We start from the raw sequence: 18,184 nt of genomic DNA, 5'->3' as shown, positions 1-18,184 counted from the left end.
TGAACCTCATCAGCGCTGCAGTCCCAGAAAGCTGTTTATCTCATCATAAACGTCTCCAAGTTGCCAGTTTGGCGCTCTGAGACAATTATATGGTAGCAGAGTAAACTTGGAGGACAGTTCGAGGTTGTAATGTGAGAAAACAATAACTTCTGGAGTCTAAATGATGCGCTGGGAAGGGGAAAAACATGCCAGGCAGAACGGGAGATTTGTCAGAAAGATTGACGGCTTGCCAGCTTCAGTATGGTGATAACAACCAATGAAAAGCCTTGAATTTTTCACCTGCCAGTTTTTGTTTCACAGCGTTTCATCAGCTCATCATTTCAGAAATTCAGTTTGAAGGTGGTGACAAATCTTTGTTTATGTAGCTGTTTATTATAAAATGTGATATCAGTCACTGTCACCCTGCAATTTGATCACAGAAATAATACGATTTTATTTCGATTAAATAATATATGGTAAGAAAAGGCTTGCTTGGCTTGCATACTCCATCATGGAGAACATCACATCTGCATTTATATTTGATTGAGATATATCAATATATGAAGGCAGTGGCTCAGTCAGTAGGGGCTTGGACTGGGAGCTGTAGGGGAGCCGGTTCAAGTCCCCGACCAGACCTAAAATAGTGTGTCGACTGCTACTTGGAGAGCTCCCAGTTCCCTTCCTGCCCTGCCGTGGTGCCCTTGAGCAAGGCACCGGACACCCCCCTTCCCCCATCACTCCCATTGCTCCCCGGGCGCTGTACAATAGCTAGTCTAGTACTAGGAGCAGTGGCTCCTAGTACTAGACTCCTGGTTCTAGACTCCTGGTACTAGGATGGGTTAAATGCAGAGAACACATTTCACTCTGCATGTGTGACCATTACAGAGGGTTTCATCCCTCCCAATTATATCTATCAACTCAAGTAGTGCAGACTTTTTCAAATCAATCTGCACTTAGAAAATAGGAAATAATGAAACCTTTGTGATTAAAACTAGGTAGGAAGTTTAATACTATTCAGAAACGAAGGAAACGCTGCTTGGAAAGTGTGAATTTACATTAAAAAGCACATTTTCCTTTGAACAAATAGTCAGTAGTTATAAAAAGCATTGTGATTTGAGGTTTGCTCCTATAATGAGCTGCTGTAGCATTAGTATGGGTTTCACATTTATCGTGTCTAAAGGTCAAAAAGTTTTCCATCTACTCGTCAATTAAATTCTTCCGGGAACATAAAGTAAAGTGGCACAAAATGGCCCTAAATTGTCCGAGTTAGACGGGCTATTGAACCGGAATAATTGCTCAAAATAGTTTGGCTCTAGGAGCATCAGGCTTGAAAAAACTGCACCTTTTTGCACGAGTGATGTCTGAGAGGCTCTGCAGGGAAAAGAAAGAAATAAGGTGAACTAAATATGAAGTTCAATTTAACTTTTTTTAAAGTAAATGTCCTCTGTCGGAAGCATAACTCAAGTCGGGAATACCGCAGATCTTTTCTGTGTTAAGAATCACATGGGGTCCTTTAAAGTCAGATTCGTATTTATTTATGAGAAACCATGACAACTATTCCTAAAGCAACAACATATCTGTATTTTTCTGCTTATTTTTAGACATTCGTCCCTTTTCTAGCATCCAGATATGTTTCTTATTTCAATCATTTTTATTCTTATTTTAAGATTTCTTTGTTAGCCTAATCATCTCGCTGAACTGGCAGATTATTACACTTATTTCAAATCTGTATCTCCTCAAATCACACTCCTTTTTCCTGTCTGCAAAACGGCTTTTGCAGTGAAGAAGAGAGTGAGACATTGTTGGGAAAATACTGAATGTACTCTTCCAATATCAGAGTAACACATGATAACAAAGGTATCCCAACTGTAGCTGTGTACGTGACAGGATGTATGATTACCTAGAAGAGCATCAGGACTGTTTTAGGCATATGATAGCTATGTGATTAACATGATGATTCAGCCTCTATGGAGATAGACATATGACAAGCATGATCATTTCTGACGTGGAGCTAATCTGAAGTAAACATTGAATACTGCTTTCTATTCCTCCATCTTGTGACTGTGTAACTCCCTCTCTTGGATATCAGCATGTGAAGGACACTGTTCAGGAACTAGTTGATGCTCTGTATGTGATGACTACTTCCATTCTGGAGAGGATAATAAATACATGGATCCTGATTATTGAAGCTCAAGCCGGTGACCAGTGATATTTTTCTAACAGTCATATAAAAAGAGAAAAGGCAAGATGCAATACAGCATGCTGAAGTGTCTCCTCTGCGTCTTCTCTTCAGGGGGCACAGCGTCCAGGCAGAAGGGTTTTCGGGGGTGTATTCGCTCTCTGCAGCTGAACGGGGTCACCCTGGATCTGGATCAGAGGGCGAGGATCACCCCCGGGGTCCAGGCCGGGTGTCCGGGTCACTGCAGCAGCTACGGCTCGCTCTGTAAGAACCAGGGTCGCTGTGTGGAGAGAGCGCTCAGCTTCTCCTGCGACTGCTCCTCCTCTGCCTTCACCGGAGCCTTCTGCCACACAGGTACGCCCAGAGGTGGAAGTAGTGGAGTACAAATACTTCGTTACTGTACTTAAGTACATTTTTCTGGTATCAGTACTTTACTCCACTACTTATTTTTCTAACGACTTTTTACTTTGACTTCTTACATTTTAAACACAAATACCTGTACTTTCTACTTCTTACATTTTGAACACAAATACCTGTACTTTCTACTTCTTACATTTTGAACACAAATACCTGTACTTTCTACTTCTTACATTTTGAACACTAATACCTGTACTTTCTACTTCTTACATTTTGAACACAAATACCTGTACTTTCTACTTCTTACATGTTGAACACAAATACCTGTACTTTCTACTTCTTACATTTTGAACACTAATACCTGTACTTTCTACTTCTTACATTTTGAACACAAATACCTGTACTTTCTACTTCTTACATTTTGAACACTAATACCTGTACTTTCTACTTCTTACATTTTTAACACAAATACCTGTACTTTCTACTTCTTACATTTTGAACACAAATACCTGTACTTTCTACTTCTTACATGTTGAACACAAATACCTGTACTTTCTACTTCTTACATTTTGAACACTAATACCTGTACTTTCTACTTCTTACATTTTGAACCCAAATACCTGTACTTTCTACTTCTTACATTTTGAACACTAATACCTGTACTTTCTACTTCTTACATTTTGAACACAAATACCTGTACTTTCTACTTCTTACATTTTGAACACAAATACCTGTACTTTCTACTTCTCACATGTTGAACACAAATACCTGTACTTTCTACTTCTCACATTTTGAACACTAATACCTGTACTTTCTACTTCTTACATTTTGAACACTAATACCTGTACTTTCTACTTCTTACATTTTGAACACTAATACCTGTACTTTCTACTTCTTACATTTGAACACTAGTACCTGTACTTTCTACTTCTTACATTTTGAACCCAAATACCTGTACTTTCTACTTCTTACATGTTGAACACAAATACCTGTACTTTCTACTTCTCACATTTCCCAAACAGGCTGGTTCCTTTAGTTTGAATGTGTGTTTGGTGGCGTGATCATTATTATTTAGAGTCATTGCGTGCCTATTGATTTGAACACGATCCGTGTATCCATCATTTCCTGGTCTTCTCTAAAGAAGAGGGACCAATGAAAACGTTGTCATGTTGCCGTTGTTCAGCATGGAAACATTCATTAGCTAACAATGACATTATTGTTCTATTAATATAAAGGGAGGTCAGGTACTCTTTAAAACAGCTGCTAGTTATGGGTACTTTTACTTAAAGTGGACCTATCATGCTATATTTGAATAATATAGTGTAGGACCATACCAATATAAGGCATATTTATACTTTTTTTTTTTCAAAATACCAAACAGATCATGCATTTTAGCCATGCCTCATTTTGCTCAATTTGACCATTTCTAGCTCTGTTTTTGCAAGGGCTGATTCAGTGAGAACAGCACCATCTACTGGCCTGGCATATGTACTACAGCGTCTCCAGCGCTTTCGAACGGCAATGGCCGTGGCTGTCTCCTCCTGATTGGTGGAGTTGGCCCAATAGCCGTAGCGCCACCGTCCTGACGTCAGGACAGTGTTCAAATCTGGATCAGTTTTTATCAGATCCGTTGCAGACCCTTTTTTAGAGATTTGGGTATGGAGGAAAATAGAGAGGGTTGTGTTTTCTGACACTTGGTGAGTTCCCTGGAACACCGGGGACACATATTCATGTATAAAAGACGTACAAAAGTGCATTTTGCATGATAGGTCCCCTTTAAGTACATTTCAAAGCCCTCTTTACTTTTACTTGAGTAAAGAACTTTAGTCAGTACTTCTACTTCTACCAGAGTATTTTTAAACACGAGTATCTGTACTTCTACTTGAGTAAAGGATGTGTGTACTTTTGCCGTCTCTGGAGGTACGCCTAATCTCCCAGCAGCACCTGGGGCACAATGATGGGGATTTAAGGACCCTATTGTCGACTGTACCAGTATGAAAAATTGGGGAAATCATTTTACCTTCAAGTAATTTTTGTGGCAAAATGATCTTGCTACAATTTCTTCCTCTTCCAATCTTTGTTTGATGAACATTTCCCTGGAAACTAATCCTGACATATGCTTATCTTCGGAAACGTTTGGCTTTTGGTGTGTGGCTGATGTCCAAAAACTGCTGACCTGCTGAACTGAATACTGAATGTGTTACATTGCAAACAAGCTTTGGGGGGTAACAGGTTAGATTTAGGGTTAGGGTGGAAATGTCACCATCATTTTGTGTTGGAACGAGAAATTAGGAACAACATTACCATACAGTAAAAGCTGTTTAAAATATTGTCTTTTTCAAAGGGTCAACATTTAATTTCAAGAAGCTTTTACAGATTAATTTTCTGTGTGTTTTCACTCATTCGAATAGGTTTGGCTTACTGCCTGAATTTGCCTTTTGCCTTTACTGTTAAAAGTTGAGTTTGACTAAAGTTAGGTTTGGTTCACAGTTTTGCAGGGATCATATCATTTGAATGAGTATAAAGCCACTGTATGTCTTTGCTCTCCATCTTATAACTCAGTGATGTATGTAGTGTTTGAACAGCAGCTCTGACAACGCATAATTGCTGCTCCACTTTCAGCAGAAAGCAGCTGACCAAATTAATCTGATAATTAAACACCCAGACCTGTGATTTCCTGTAATGTCTTAACATAAAAAAACAGCTGGTGTGCTTTTTTAATCATAGGAGGTTGTGTTTCTGATGTGACGACTCTTTGTTCCCGTGAGAACGTAATTAACGAGAAGACTAGGTGTGTGTGTTAAAACACCTTGAAGGCAGCAAACTGACAGGGCTGTCAAAATATTCAGATTTTCACACAAAACTTATAATAGCAGTAATATTGTGATATCTGTATTCGAAAAGAAAACAAATAGGGTTATCTTTATTTAGTGTTCATTTTCTCTCTTTTTCTGCCAAATTAAATTGTCTTTTCAACTGTAATCATAATCATTAACACTGTTTTAATGCTTTTAATGTTTTTTGAAAAGCACTTTGAATTGCCTTGTCTTGAAACTAGTTATATCAATTGACTTGCGTTGCCTAATGGATAGTGAAAAATCCCCCAGATGAACTGATGTAGTTTACCTTCAGGTGTTTGCTATCATGGGATTAAAAATGTAAAAGGTAAAAATGACTAATTTCCCCTAAAGACAGTAACCTTATCGAAGTATCAGCGTTTAAAGGGGCCTATTATGCTTTACACCTGCTTACTATAATGCTACAAAGGAGACAATCGCTCCTACCACCCTGTTATTAAACTTCCTGACATCATCTCCCTCTCTGCAGAGGTTTCAGCCAGCTTCAAGTCGGGAACATCCGTCAGCTACACCTTCAGGGAGTCGGTGTTGAACGGCAGCTCCGTTTCCTCTGACTTCACCCTGAGAGGAGAGAACATCTCCCTGAGAGGAGAGAACATCTCCCTGAGAGGAGAGAACATCCCCCTGAGAGGAGAGAACATCTCCCTGAGAGGAGAGAACATCCCCCTGAGAGGAGAGAACATCTCCCTGAGAGGAGAGAACATCTCCCTGAGCTTCAGGACGAGTCAGAGTCCGGCTCTGCTTCTCTTCGTCAGCTCCTTCCACAGAGAGTACCTCGCTGTGCTGCTCAACAAGCACGGTGAGCCTCTTACCTTTATTTAAAAAAGACTAACTTATCTTACGATTGTAGCTCTGCCTTTAGGATCTGTATGAGGTTAATGTCTGTCTCTCTGCCGAATGGAGCAGCCTTTTGCTTCCTGTTCTGTTGAATCCACAGCTTTGGTAACTTTACATGTTTTGCTCCTTTGTGCCTACAGGATTTATATTGATATTGTTCGCTCACACGCATTGTGCTGTTATGATAAGGGCTTTAACTGTGTTACACAAAGTCTGTATTTGTATTAAGCCTTGTGTGTGTGTGTGTGTGTGTGTGTGTGTGTGTGTGTGTGTGTGTGTGTGTGTGTGTGTGTGTGTGTGTGTGTGTGTGTGTGTGTGTGTGTGTGTGTGTGTGTGTGTGTGTGTGTTCAGACAAGCTGGAGGTGCGCTACAGGCTGGACGGCAGCAGAGAGGCAGAGATCCTGAGGAGCAAAGTGAGGAACCTCAACAACGCACAGCTTCATGCTGTCAGCATCAGCAGGAGGGCAGACGCTGTCTCTCTGCAGGTAATACACACACACACACACACACACACACACACACACACACACACACACACACACACACACACACACACACACACACACACACACACACACACACTGTCAGTACTAAAACCAGAGTCACCCTGTAGTTCCCAGCAGCCTCTCTGTCAGTCTACTACAGTGACCAGCGGGAGAATCTACAAGAAGACGACATGCAGGGACGAGTTGCTGGAAATACTCACAGATAATAAATCTGAGCCGCAGTGAAACAACGGACTCATACGTGTTATCAGCTCCGACAAGCAGGCTTTTTCTCTTACCTTCAAAATAAGACTAGCTTTTTAAGCTTTGAGCACTAGAGCCTCATGCTTAAAATGTCTCATTTTAGTTGTCAGGTCCGTGTCGTTTACGCTGGGGATGCTGGAGACATGTCCGCCTCACTTTTGGATATTGCCAATTCTGTACACCCCACTTTTTATAAGCATAATTAGTTAAAAATAGCTTGCAGAGGGAAAGGTAATAAATGAGAGCACTTTGCAGTTAGACATGATGTATGCTGATGATACACAGCTGGTTCTTCAACTGTGTTTCAACCAGATGAAACTGTCTCACTGATTCTGAAGTCCTGTCAGTACAATTATAAGAAGTTCAATCCATCCTTAGTATGTGGCATCCTTTTGCTTTGTCTTGCATGGTTGTTTTTTACCACACATAAATATGCATTAAGTGTGCAATAATAAGGAAAATCACAAAAAACTAAAGCATCCTTTCTGCAAAAACATGGAGGTTTCATAGTGAATTACTTCTGCCAAAGTTCTGTAATCATCCTTTTAAGTATTTATATTCTGGCAGGTTTTTTTCGGGTTGCTTATTTTGAAGTGACACTTTTTTATAACCTCTTTTAGATTGACCAGAACACCAGAGAGGACTTCAATCTGACGTCGGATGCAGAACTGAACGGCCTCCGGTCTCTAGTGCTCGGCAGAGTGCCAGGTGAGTCTGAAGAAACCAGACGAGGCCTTCAGCTCAGAGCACTCAGACAGTCTCTCAGACCGCTGCTGCTAACTTTTATCATCCCAGGGACAGCTGTTGTTTGTACTCTACGAAGAAATACATTTAAATACTGGAGCCTTTAAGCACTAAGATGTGATGTGATTAAAACCACACGCACACAATGGATGCAACGGACTAGCTTTTAACTGAGAGAATTGCTTCAGAGAAAAAAGGCAGACAGACGACTAACAGAAAAGGCACAATCTTTACACGACAAAGATCATTCATATTCCAACCACTCAGCCGGATGAACTGAAGTTTGTATCTATTATTCAAAGATGCATTCAAAATGTTCTGAATATGTTCTTTTAGAAAGAATATTCCCAACTAGTTTTCAAACTTTTCACAAGAAGCGAGAGGAACAAAAGCCACAACAACTTTCAGGATGTTCCCTTTAAGATGTTGGTTCTTTCAGGATGCTTCTGTTATTTCTTACATAATGCATCTTCTTTGGAGGAAGACATTGCATTGTCATTTGTTCTGGAAAGCTGTAGCAGCATTCTTTATTGTTGTTATTAAAGTTATTATTTTGTCTTTATTCAACAAGGACCGTGCATAAAATACATTCATCTCAACAAGAGAAGACATGATTTATGCTAGATTTGACTATAATTGGATTTCCTTCTTTTCCCGGAAGTTACACACTAAACAACAAACACTAAAAACATTACATATTTTCTAACAAACTAAAAATGATACAGACATTGTGCTGACATATGCAGTAGGGTTATCGTGGTATTATTGTATTTTAATGCACCAACACGTACAGTGGAGATGCTCACTTCAAGTGAATTACCTGCATGTTCATTATTGTGCAAGTCAGATGTATGTATTGTTAACATTTTAGGCAAGGCAAGGCAAGGCAAGGCAAATTTATTTATATAGCACTTTTCTGTACGCGACAATTCAAAGTGCTTTACAAAACAAATTAAAATACTTTTTAGGAATAAATACAGTAAAAACACATTATATAATGGCATTTTACAACAGGCATTACAAGTCAGGTAGGGGTCAATACATCGAAATAAAGTTGTCGTTGAGTAAATTAGACACTAATGGTGCAGCACTGTATGATATAAATGTTTTTTTGTGCTTCCAAATATGTTTTGCGCTGGTATTTGGCTGAAAAACAACAATTTAAAAGGCGGTATATCATTATAATACGTTTCAGAAACACAGATCTTTCGGTCAAATCTCAAACCACAGGTTTCTCCTGATTCCTGATCCATCTTTAATATATGTTTCTCTCCTCTCCAGACTCTGTTGAGTTGGACCCAGAGATGTCTCGTCTCTCCTCTCTGGGCTTCACAGGCTGTCTGTCGGCCGTCCTCTTTAACTCCGTCAGCCCTCTGAAAGCCGCTCTGCTCCACCCGGACCTCGTCACCGGCCCTCTGCTCCCGAACACATGTGGCTCCACTTCAGCCAATCCCTACGCAGCAGAAACCACACACCACCTGTCAGGTCAGAGGAGAAATGTGTGTTTTCTGTACTGGTCACTTCATTCACACTTTAAAGGTCCCCTATTATACTGTCTTTCATCAATATATTATAGGTCTCAGATATATACAGAACATATCTCTGATTGGCTGAAACACCAAACAGATCATTGCAGCATTACCCATAATCCCCTCTGTTTCAGCCCTGTTTCCAAAGTGCTGATTCTCTGTCTGTTACTTTAGATGAAAATAAGGAGCCCCTCCCCACGCCCCTCTGAGAGAGATTTGGTTACAAAGAACACAAAGGTGCTCTAGGAGGAGATTCAGGTGATAAGGTGGGGGGGGGGGGTTACCTTGGTTGGTGATTGGCTAATGGTTACACAAGACAAAAAATCGTTATGACATCAGAAAGTGGCCAAAATCTGATCAGGTCATTTTCAGACCTATTATGCTATCTGGCGTTTTCTCTTTCCTGTAGTGTTATATCGGTTTTAGTGCATGTAAATGGTCTGCAAAGCCTAAAATCCCCGTGGGAGGGAGTTTCTCTTTGTGCTTTCTTGACTCGTGTCTCTGTGTCTCATGTCTCTTGTCTCTGTGCTGCAGGTCAGTCCGGATCAGTGGGAGCAGGTCAGCCTCTGGTGAACGCCATGAGGAGCGACTCGGCTCTGATTGGAGGTAAAGCAGCAACGTGTTTCACTCTCACACTAATGTTAATATCACTCATCAGGCAGAAAGTGTCCCTGTGTGAGTGGGGATGCAATTGGATGTGATGACAACAAATGTTTTCTTTAATTTGATTTATTGATTTATTATGTGTTTGTCTGCTTATTTTTGGGGGAAAGAAATGTAATTTATGTAACGTCAAATTGGTGAACGTAAGGTATTCAAACCTCACTCGGTTAGAAACAATGCAAGTATACAAAAAGATGATAAAGATCTATGTGTGAGTGTTTTGGTGATAGTTTCAATAAAAGCCTTGAGCTGTCCTTCATAACATTGTTATTTGTATTTAAGTAAGTAAGTAAACACATCCTTATCAATCAACTGTGACTCAGAGTTGAAAAACAATATTTATCACATAAAACATTTCTTTTTTTCATACCATATATTATTCAATATGTTCTTAGATACATTACATTACATGTCACTTGTTAGACGCTTTTATCCAAAGCGACTTACATACTCAATACTGTGGGCAATCCCCACAGGAGCAATTTGGGGTGAAGTGTCTCAGGGACACAACGACATGCTGACTGCAGTGGGGTTTGAACCTGTGACCCCCTGATCCCAACACAAAGCCTCTATCCACTGCGCCACACGCCTCCACAGATATATCTTTTAATTGTATTTCTTTTATTATTTTCTCCTTATAGCATTGTGAAGCACCTTGAGATGACGTTGTTTTCAAAGTGTGCTATATAAATGAAATGTATTATTATTATAGTATTTATCACATAAAACAAGGTGTAAAATCCCATGTTTCCACTGAGCCGCTAATTCTTTTTGCTATTTCCTCTTCTTCTTCTCAGGCGTGATCGCGGTGGTGATCTTTGTGACCGTGTCAGCGTTAGCCGTGACGGCCCGAGTCCTCTACAGGCGGAAAGGGACGTGCCAGAACCAGGAAGTGAAGCCTGAGGACAGCCTGCAGGGCGGTGTGCAGAGCGAGAACCAGAGAGAATATTACATTTAGGAGGAGCTTTGACCCAGACAGACCGATGCCTTGTCAAGCCTCAGTGCTTTACAGACTGACACACACACTTTACACTCATGTTCCTACGTTTGGTTTTTCTCTTACTGTGGTTGTACTTTTGTAAAGACTGTAAATAGATGCACAACTACAAAGTGTTTATAATATGTCAATACTGGCAGTGGAATTGTAAATATTTAATTAATGATGTGAATCTTCAAAATAATGACTTAAAGTGGACCTATCATGCTATATTTGAATAATATAGTGTAGGACCATACCTATATAAGGCATATTTATACTTTTTTTTTTTTTAAATACCAAACAGATCATGCATTTTAGCCATGCCTCATTTTGCTCAATTTGACAATTTATAGCTCTGTTTGTGCAAGGGCAGATTCTGTGAGAACAGCACCATCTAGAGGCCTGGCATATGTACTACAGCGTCTCCAGCGCTTTCGAACGGCAATGGCCGTGGCTGTCTCCTCCTGATTGGTGGAGTTGGCCCAATAGCCGTAGCGCCACCGTCCTGACGTCAGGACAGTGTTCAAATCTGGATCAGTTTTTATCAGATCCGTTGCAGCCCCTTTTTTAGAGATTTGGGTATGGAGGAAAATAGAGAGGGTTGTGTTTTCTGACACTTGGTGAGTTCCCTGGAACACCGGGGACACATATTCATGTATAAAAGACGTACAAAAGTGCATTTTGCATGATAGGTCCCCTTTAATATAAATCGGTCGTGTTGAAATGTTTAAAACGGTTATAAAAGGAACTGTTTTTTTAAAGTAAAGGAAGCAGTGTTTGGTTTTAAGTTATTTAAATACATTGGATTGCTGGATATTTAAAGTTTGTGTTTTGTATTTTTGTTTGCTTACTGTTTGAACTGTGGCAAGGCAAAATTGATCCGTTCACATTGAACATTTTTCATTTTATCTCAAAGTTTTTCCTATCAATATTATGTTTTCATTATGTTGTCGCTGAAAAAATGAAATGAAAAACGTAAATCTTTATTTATTTTTCTTCCTTTGTATTCCTTTTGCTTGTTTGTTTTTCTTTCTGTGGCTTTCCTGTGCCTCCAGCTTACAGTTTTGTTTCAAACAGTAGGTATTGAAGTGAGAAGGATGCAATTATGTTGGACTTTCTGTTACCAAGTGTTACGCCACTCCCTTAGGTGGATCTGGGGCTAACACAATTCCACCATTGACCCAAATACAACACAGAAAGACACCTTTAAAAAAATCTAATCCATAGTATTTATAACAATCAAACATGTAAAATATACACTCATAATGCACCTCACTGCAGATCTACTGGAGGGGAAAAGAAACACAAACACAACTCATATAAACACAGATAGAGACAATGGAGGAAGCTTTATGCAGAGTGAACTGTTTACTGAACGTCACTTTAAATTGAGGAATGAGTTTGTGGTTTAGTTTCTCTCCTGGAAACACATCATCATGGTCTGGAGGATGTTTGTAATGTCAGAGTGGTGGAGTGACTCGCTGTGAGATTTGAACTTGTACAGATATTTTAGTAAGAAATACAAAACTGTTCAGTGAAAAATAAATGTGTGATTTTTTTTATGAGACGGACTTTTCTCTTCTTTTGAGTCAATTACAATCCTACAGTTTTATTACTGACTCAGACACCTTGTTTTATAAATGCAGAGATGCTTAACCAACACAAGATTATAAGTTAGATCAATAGATACCCTTTAAACTCTTTTTAGGTTGGCAAACATTTAAATGTGCATTAATTTCTCTATTCATAGATATAGTATTTAGTGTCTCTGTGACATGTCTCCATGCTTTAATGTTCAAAAACCTTTGTATTTCTCTCTTACTGCCTGGGCTGCAGCACCTCTTTTCACCCTCTGTCTGGAACCAGAGCTGCTCTGATTGGTTAGCTGGCTGGCTCTTTTGTGATTGATCAACCGCTTAGAGATGTCCCGCCTCCTAGCCTATCCCGTACGATGTGTTTGAGCCCTAGCCAATAGAAGCGCTTGTGTAAAATAATGATGTCACTATGTTCCGGCAGTAAACAACACAGGAGTCTTTAAAGCTGGCTACACACCAACCCGATTTTGGGAGTCAGAGGCCGTCAGAGGCAGTCGAGCATTCGCGGCGCCCTACTCAGGTTGGAGTGTCCCGCACCGTCGTCTCTTTACGGCACATTTTCACACCTCCCGATGCCTCCCGCGCCGTGTGTGCTTGGGCCGACTTTCAGAGAAAGTCGGCCCAAGCAATCACTCTGATTGGCTGATCACACTACCGCTGCCTGCTGGTAAGGACAGTTATTGCCACTCGTCGACTGAAGTATTTGTGGTGTGTTCGTAGGCGGGCTGCGTAGCGGGCGGCGTAGCGGGCGGCGTAGCGGGCGGCGTAGCGGGCGGCGTAGCCGACGCAGGCGACGTAGCTGACGTAAAAGTCGGGACGCCTTCGGTACGCGTTCTTTGGTCTCAGGTGGGTGTGTAGCGGCCTTAATACAACTCAAACACAGCAAATTAGCCTCAGAAAATGTACATCTCTTCATGTTTGGTACTTAAAGACTTGCTGTTTGATGGCTCTTTTCTTCACCATGTGACTTTTCTGTTGGATATAACATGCATCTGTCTGCAGAGAGGAGACAGGTTTTTACCCTCTGCTGCTTGGTGATGCATTCAGGTGCTCGAGATGTCGGTCCAACTCTTGTCACAGAACCAGCCTCTCTCCGGCTGAAATGATGAAAACCTCCCACTGCCTGCTGTCCTCCCCCGTGCACACACACGCGCACACACACACACACACACACACACACATACACACACACACACACACACACACCACACACACACACACACACACACACACACACACACACATACACACACACACACACACACACACACACACACACACACACGACTCTGATGATCCAGGTGACAGCGTGGTTGTCAGCTGGTATTATTTACAAAGAGGGATTCACTCACGCTTCAAATAACACGGAGAACAACAAGAGGCCGTATTGTAATGACACATGCTGCAGCACCACAAGAGGAAAACAATTTAGATCATGAGTCAAGATGATCTCCACAGGTGTTTAAAGTGATAAGATGATATGAGTATTATGTAATGTCATCACTGTCCATTTAATAAAGGAGTGAAGTGGAGCGCTTTGCAGATAATGAACCGCCTCCTGCTGTTTGGTTAAAGGTCCCCACAGACTGCAGCTCAAACAGCTGATTATAAACGACACACACACAATTTAAAAGTGGCATGATGTTAAAAGATGTCTCGTGTGTCCTGCTGTTGCTGGTGTTGTTGTTCGAGGCGCTGCAGACGGTGTTTGGACAGAGCGGTCGTCAGGGATCAGCAGCACAGAGGTCAAAGGTCGAACCGCTCAAGCGTAACTCCAGCTGAGATTAATGTACTCATAACAATTTTTGTTTTTACTCGCCACATGACACCAGCATCACAGCAGTAGTTGCTACTTTCTCGTAGCTGTCATCCCTGGTTTAGTTTTCAACTGTATTCAAATCAGTGACACTGTGGAAGTTAAACTCCCATCCTGCCGTCAGCACTCTCCTACTCCTCATCCTCCTCCTTCTTCCTCTTGTCTCATCTTTTATCATGGTTTGATAACTGAACAGAAGCGGTGCTAGAAATCATATTTGGCAAAAGCTAAAAGCTAAACTTGACCCCATGTTGTACCCCAGGCAGCCCACCCTAAATATATGTGCCGTTGATGCAAGAAACATGTTCCAATTTGGCTTTTCAGTTCTTTGAAATCATGAGAGTGAAATGCATTAATGAGCTAATGAAAGCAGAGGTGCACAGTTGTCTTTGCGTTGTAATTTTGATTAGAAACCAGGTTCAGAATCACAAAGATATTCCCTCAGCCCTTCATCCGCTTATCTCCATTTCCCAAATGCCGCTAATAAAACTCTTTATAACATATTGGCACGTTCAAATGTCTTTTAAATGGCTACATGGTGTTATGAAGAGGCATTATGCTTTTTGGGGTTCTCCCTTTCCTGTAGGTTTTGGTTTCTGTGCATCTAAACGGTCTGCAAAGGCTTTAATCCCAAAGTTATCTCCAGAGTGAGTTTCTCTTGCACACTTCTTTAAAGGGGACCTATCATGCAAAATGCACTTTTGTACGTCTTTTATACATGAATATGTGTCCCCGGTGTTCCAGGGAACTCACCAAGTGTCAGAAAACACAACCCTCTCTATTTTCCTCCATACCCAAATCTCTAAAAAAGGGGCTGCAACGGATCTGATAAAAACTGATCCAGATTTGAACACTGTCCTGACGTCAGGACGGTAGCGCTACGGCTATTGGGCCAACTCCACCAATCAGGAGGAGACAGCCACGGCCATTGCCGTTCGAAAGCGCTGGAGACGCTGTAGTACATATGCCAGGCCTGTAGATGGTGCTGTTCTAACAGAATCAGCCCTTGCAAAAACAGGGCTAAAAAAGTGCAAATAGAGTGGCGAAGTCCCTCCCCTTCCGGTGGACCTCCATGGGACCTTATTTCGGAAAAATGATGTATTGAAGTCAATGGAGAGAGAAAGATTATCTTTCGATCCCGTTTGAATTGTGCCACGAATTACACATATGATGTTTGTCAATTTAAAAGATAATTTTGCAAGTCAAAAAAAAAAAAAATGTGTCGTAAAACTGTGAAGTAACACATTTGTTTGTGTGAAACGCTCAATGAACTACATCTCTCGTCAACAACACACGTCACCAAGATGGCCGTCACTACTGTCTTGTCAACAAAACGATTGACTATCCTCACTATCAGCACAATGAAACACGTCCTGAAGAATGTCATGCAAAGCCTGTCTTCCTTTGATTCTCTCTGAACTGCCTGGTCGTTTTAATGTTTAAAGTCAACCATTTGTGCAGATAGCATGAAGTAGAGAAGATCGCCGATGCTAACGTTAGCGTTAGCATTTCTCCCCCGGGCTTAAATGGTGTATTATAGAATGATCACACCGGTGACAGTACTATTCAAAGGGTTCACGAAATATGACTACTACTCTTACTGTTTAACATTTTGGGTTACTTAATGTTACTTCATGTTAAGGCTAATAAAAATGACAAGGCTGTAATGCTAACTAACGTGATCAAGCCACTCCTGGTCCTTTCATCAGACGGGAAGCAAAAGAACGAGCAAGACCCATTGCTGGTATAATAACAACCTGGTACTAAGCACACAGGCATCTTGTTAAAGTTATCTTATTTTAGCCAGCGCCATATAGATAGATTATATCTATATTGCGCTGATCTTAGGTATCTGAATGGTGGAGGAAAACAATTGTGACATCACTTACGCGACTCTGGGATTTGTAGTCTTTCTAGTTACGTATTTTTCATAGTCTTATATTTCAACAGTTTTACGACAAACTGTGACTTTTTTTACATGGAAATTATTTTTTAAGATTGACAAACATGTGTAATTCATGGCACAATTCAAACGGGATCGAAAGATAAGTTTTCTCTGCCCATTGATTTCAATGCATAATTTTTCCGAAAAAAGGTCCCATTACCCGGAAGTAAGTGGGCGTGACTTCGCCACTCTATTGAGCGAAATGAGGCATGGCTAAAATGCATGATCTGTTTGGTATTTTGAAAAAAAAAAAGTATAAATATGCCTTATATAGGTATGGTCCTACAATATATTATTAAAATATAGCATGAAAGGTCCACTTTAAGTGACATCACTATTTAACCCAATCGCTTCTTTTGGCTAGCGCTTCAAAACATCGCAGAGGATGAACAGAGGTGTTGCAGCACAGGCAGTATGAGAAAAAAAAGAGCTTTTTGAACATTAAAGCATGGAGACATGTCACAGTAGAGACACTACATACAAATATGAACCTGAAAATTAGCGTAATATATCCTCTTTAAAAGAATTAAAATACAAAAAGCACCTCTGCCCAAGCTTAATTTACAAATCACAAAACCATCTTGCCATATGTTGTATTGTATCACAGCAGTCATCACACCTTAGTTGTTTTACACATCACATCTTCGGTCATGCACATATTCATTCAACACAGATTGGAGGGTTATGATTGACAGCTCTGCTTCCAGCTCAATCACAATGACCACCCACACGTTGCTTTTCGCTCTGCATGTAATCAGCGATGTGATGGATGACTCTCACCTTTCGATCCATATTTATAGCCATGCATGAGGTGAAGGTCCGCTCGTCTCCCATGATCCTTCACTCTCACTGGCTGAAATACACAAGTTGTTGAGCTGTTTTTGGCTCTAGGTCGGAGCCCAGAGGCCAGAGAGCCGAGGCAGTGATGGAATACTCTTCACAGATCCCTGAACTCTGCAGGACAGTGACAGATTTCAGCCAATCAAGAAAGAGAGTGTTTATTGACACCACTGAGTGCCTGAAGGAAAAATAGCCTCAGATTTTCTATGTTTGATGTGGACGTCATGATCCTGTAGGAGAAACTAAGTCACTGAAAAAACACCGCTGTGAGATGAAAGAAGTCAGCCCACTCAGTAGTGGAAGAAGCACTTGGACACTTGACTTGAGTAAAACTAAATTGTAGGGTACTCTAAAAGTCCTGCTTTGAATTTCTCACTTAAATATAAAAGTATTGGCATCAAAATATATTTAAGCACTAAAACCAAAAGTAATTGTTATGCATAATTAGTGTGTGTGTGTGTGTGTGTGTGTGTGTGTGTGTGTGTGTGTGTGTGTGTGTGTGTATGTATGTGTGTGTGTGTGTGTGTGTGTGTGTGTGTGTGTGTGTGTGTGTGTGTGTGTGTGTGTGTGTGTGTGTGTGTGTGTGTGTGTGTGTGTGTGTGTGTGTGTGTGTGTGTGTGTGTGTGTGTGGTGTGTGTGTGTAGGACTCAGGTGGATAAACAATATATTCTGTTGGCTGAGTCAAACAAAAACAAAAATTCCTTACAGAACAGTTACTACTCGGAGGAGGTTATGTTTTCTGTCCAAAGCGGAGTCCCCATTGTCTCTGTTTGTTTGTTTGTTTGTTTGTTTGTCTGTTTGTAGTTTGCAGCACATCTCAAAAATATCGCAATTTTAATTAGGTTTGTTGGAGGGTTCAGGTTTGGATCAAGAAACAAGATGGTGTTTGTTTGGTCTCTGTCTGGTGAATTTCCTTTCTTACCCTTTTTGTGTTGTGAGTAAATGCTTATATAAACGCACCTAACTGAGTGTGTTGATGTGTAGCTATGGATGCAGATCTAACATATGGGACAGTAGCACTCTTTCAAGATGTCCTGAGCCTTTTCCAGTTTACTTACTTTACAGATGAGCTCATTTTGGGTGCAAAGGAAAACGTGACAGCTAAAATGTTCAC

At 40.7% G+C, this 18,184-nt stretch overlaps 1 protein-coding gene across 1 annotated transcript in view; it reads left to right on the top strand.

Moving 5' to 3' along the window:
• The window catches only part of LOC117487213 (contactin-associated protein-like 4), a 70,389-nt gene extending 59,476 nt beyond the window's left edge, over positions 1 to 10,913 (top strand). The window contains exons 19-26 of the mRNA XM_034135884.1: positions 2,273 to 2,512; positions 5,843 to 5,949; positions 6,076 to 6,172; positions 6,562 to 6,695; positions 7,580 to 7,667; positions 8,985 to 9,188; positions 9,767 to 9,838; positions 10,693 to 10,913. Of these exons, the coding sequence (XP_033991775.1) occupies positions 2,273 to 2,512; positions 5,843 to 5,949; positions 6,076 to 6,172; positions 6,562 to 6,695; positions 7,580 to 7,667; positions 8,985 to 9,188; positions 9,767 to 9,838; positions 10,693 to 10,853 (1,103 nt within the window). The 3' untranslated portion in view covers positions 10,854 to 10,913. The remainder of the gene's footprint in view (positions 1 to 2,272; positions 2,513 to 5,842; positions 5,950 to 6,075; positions 6,173 to 6,561; positions 6,696 to 7,579; positions 7,668 to 8,984; positions 9,189 to 9,766; positions 9,839 to 10,692) is intronic.
• Positions 10,914 to 18,184: the final 7,271 nt, after the last annotated feature.

Source organism: Trematomus bernacchii, unplaced genomic scaffold (assembly GCF_902827165.1).
Source record: "Trematomus bernacchii unplaced genomic scaffold, fTreBer1.1, whole genome shotgun sequence".
In the NCBI taxonomy this organism is placed as follows: Eukaryota; Metazoa; Chordata; class Actinopteri; order Perciformes; family Nototheniidae; genus Trematomus; species Trematomus bernacchii.
This window is presented reverse-complemented; position numbering and strand designations above follow the sequence as displayed.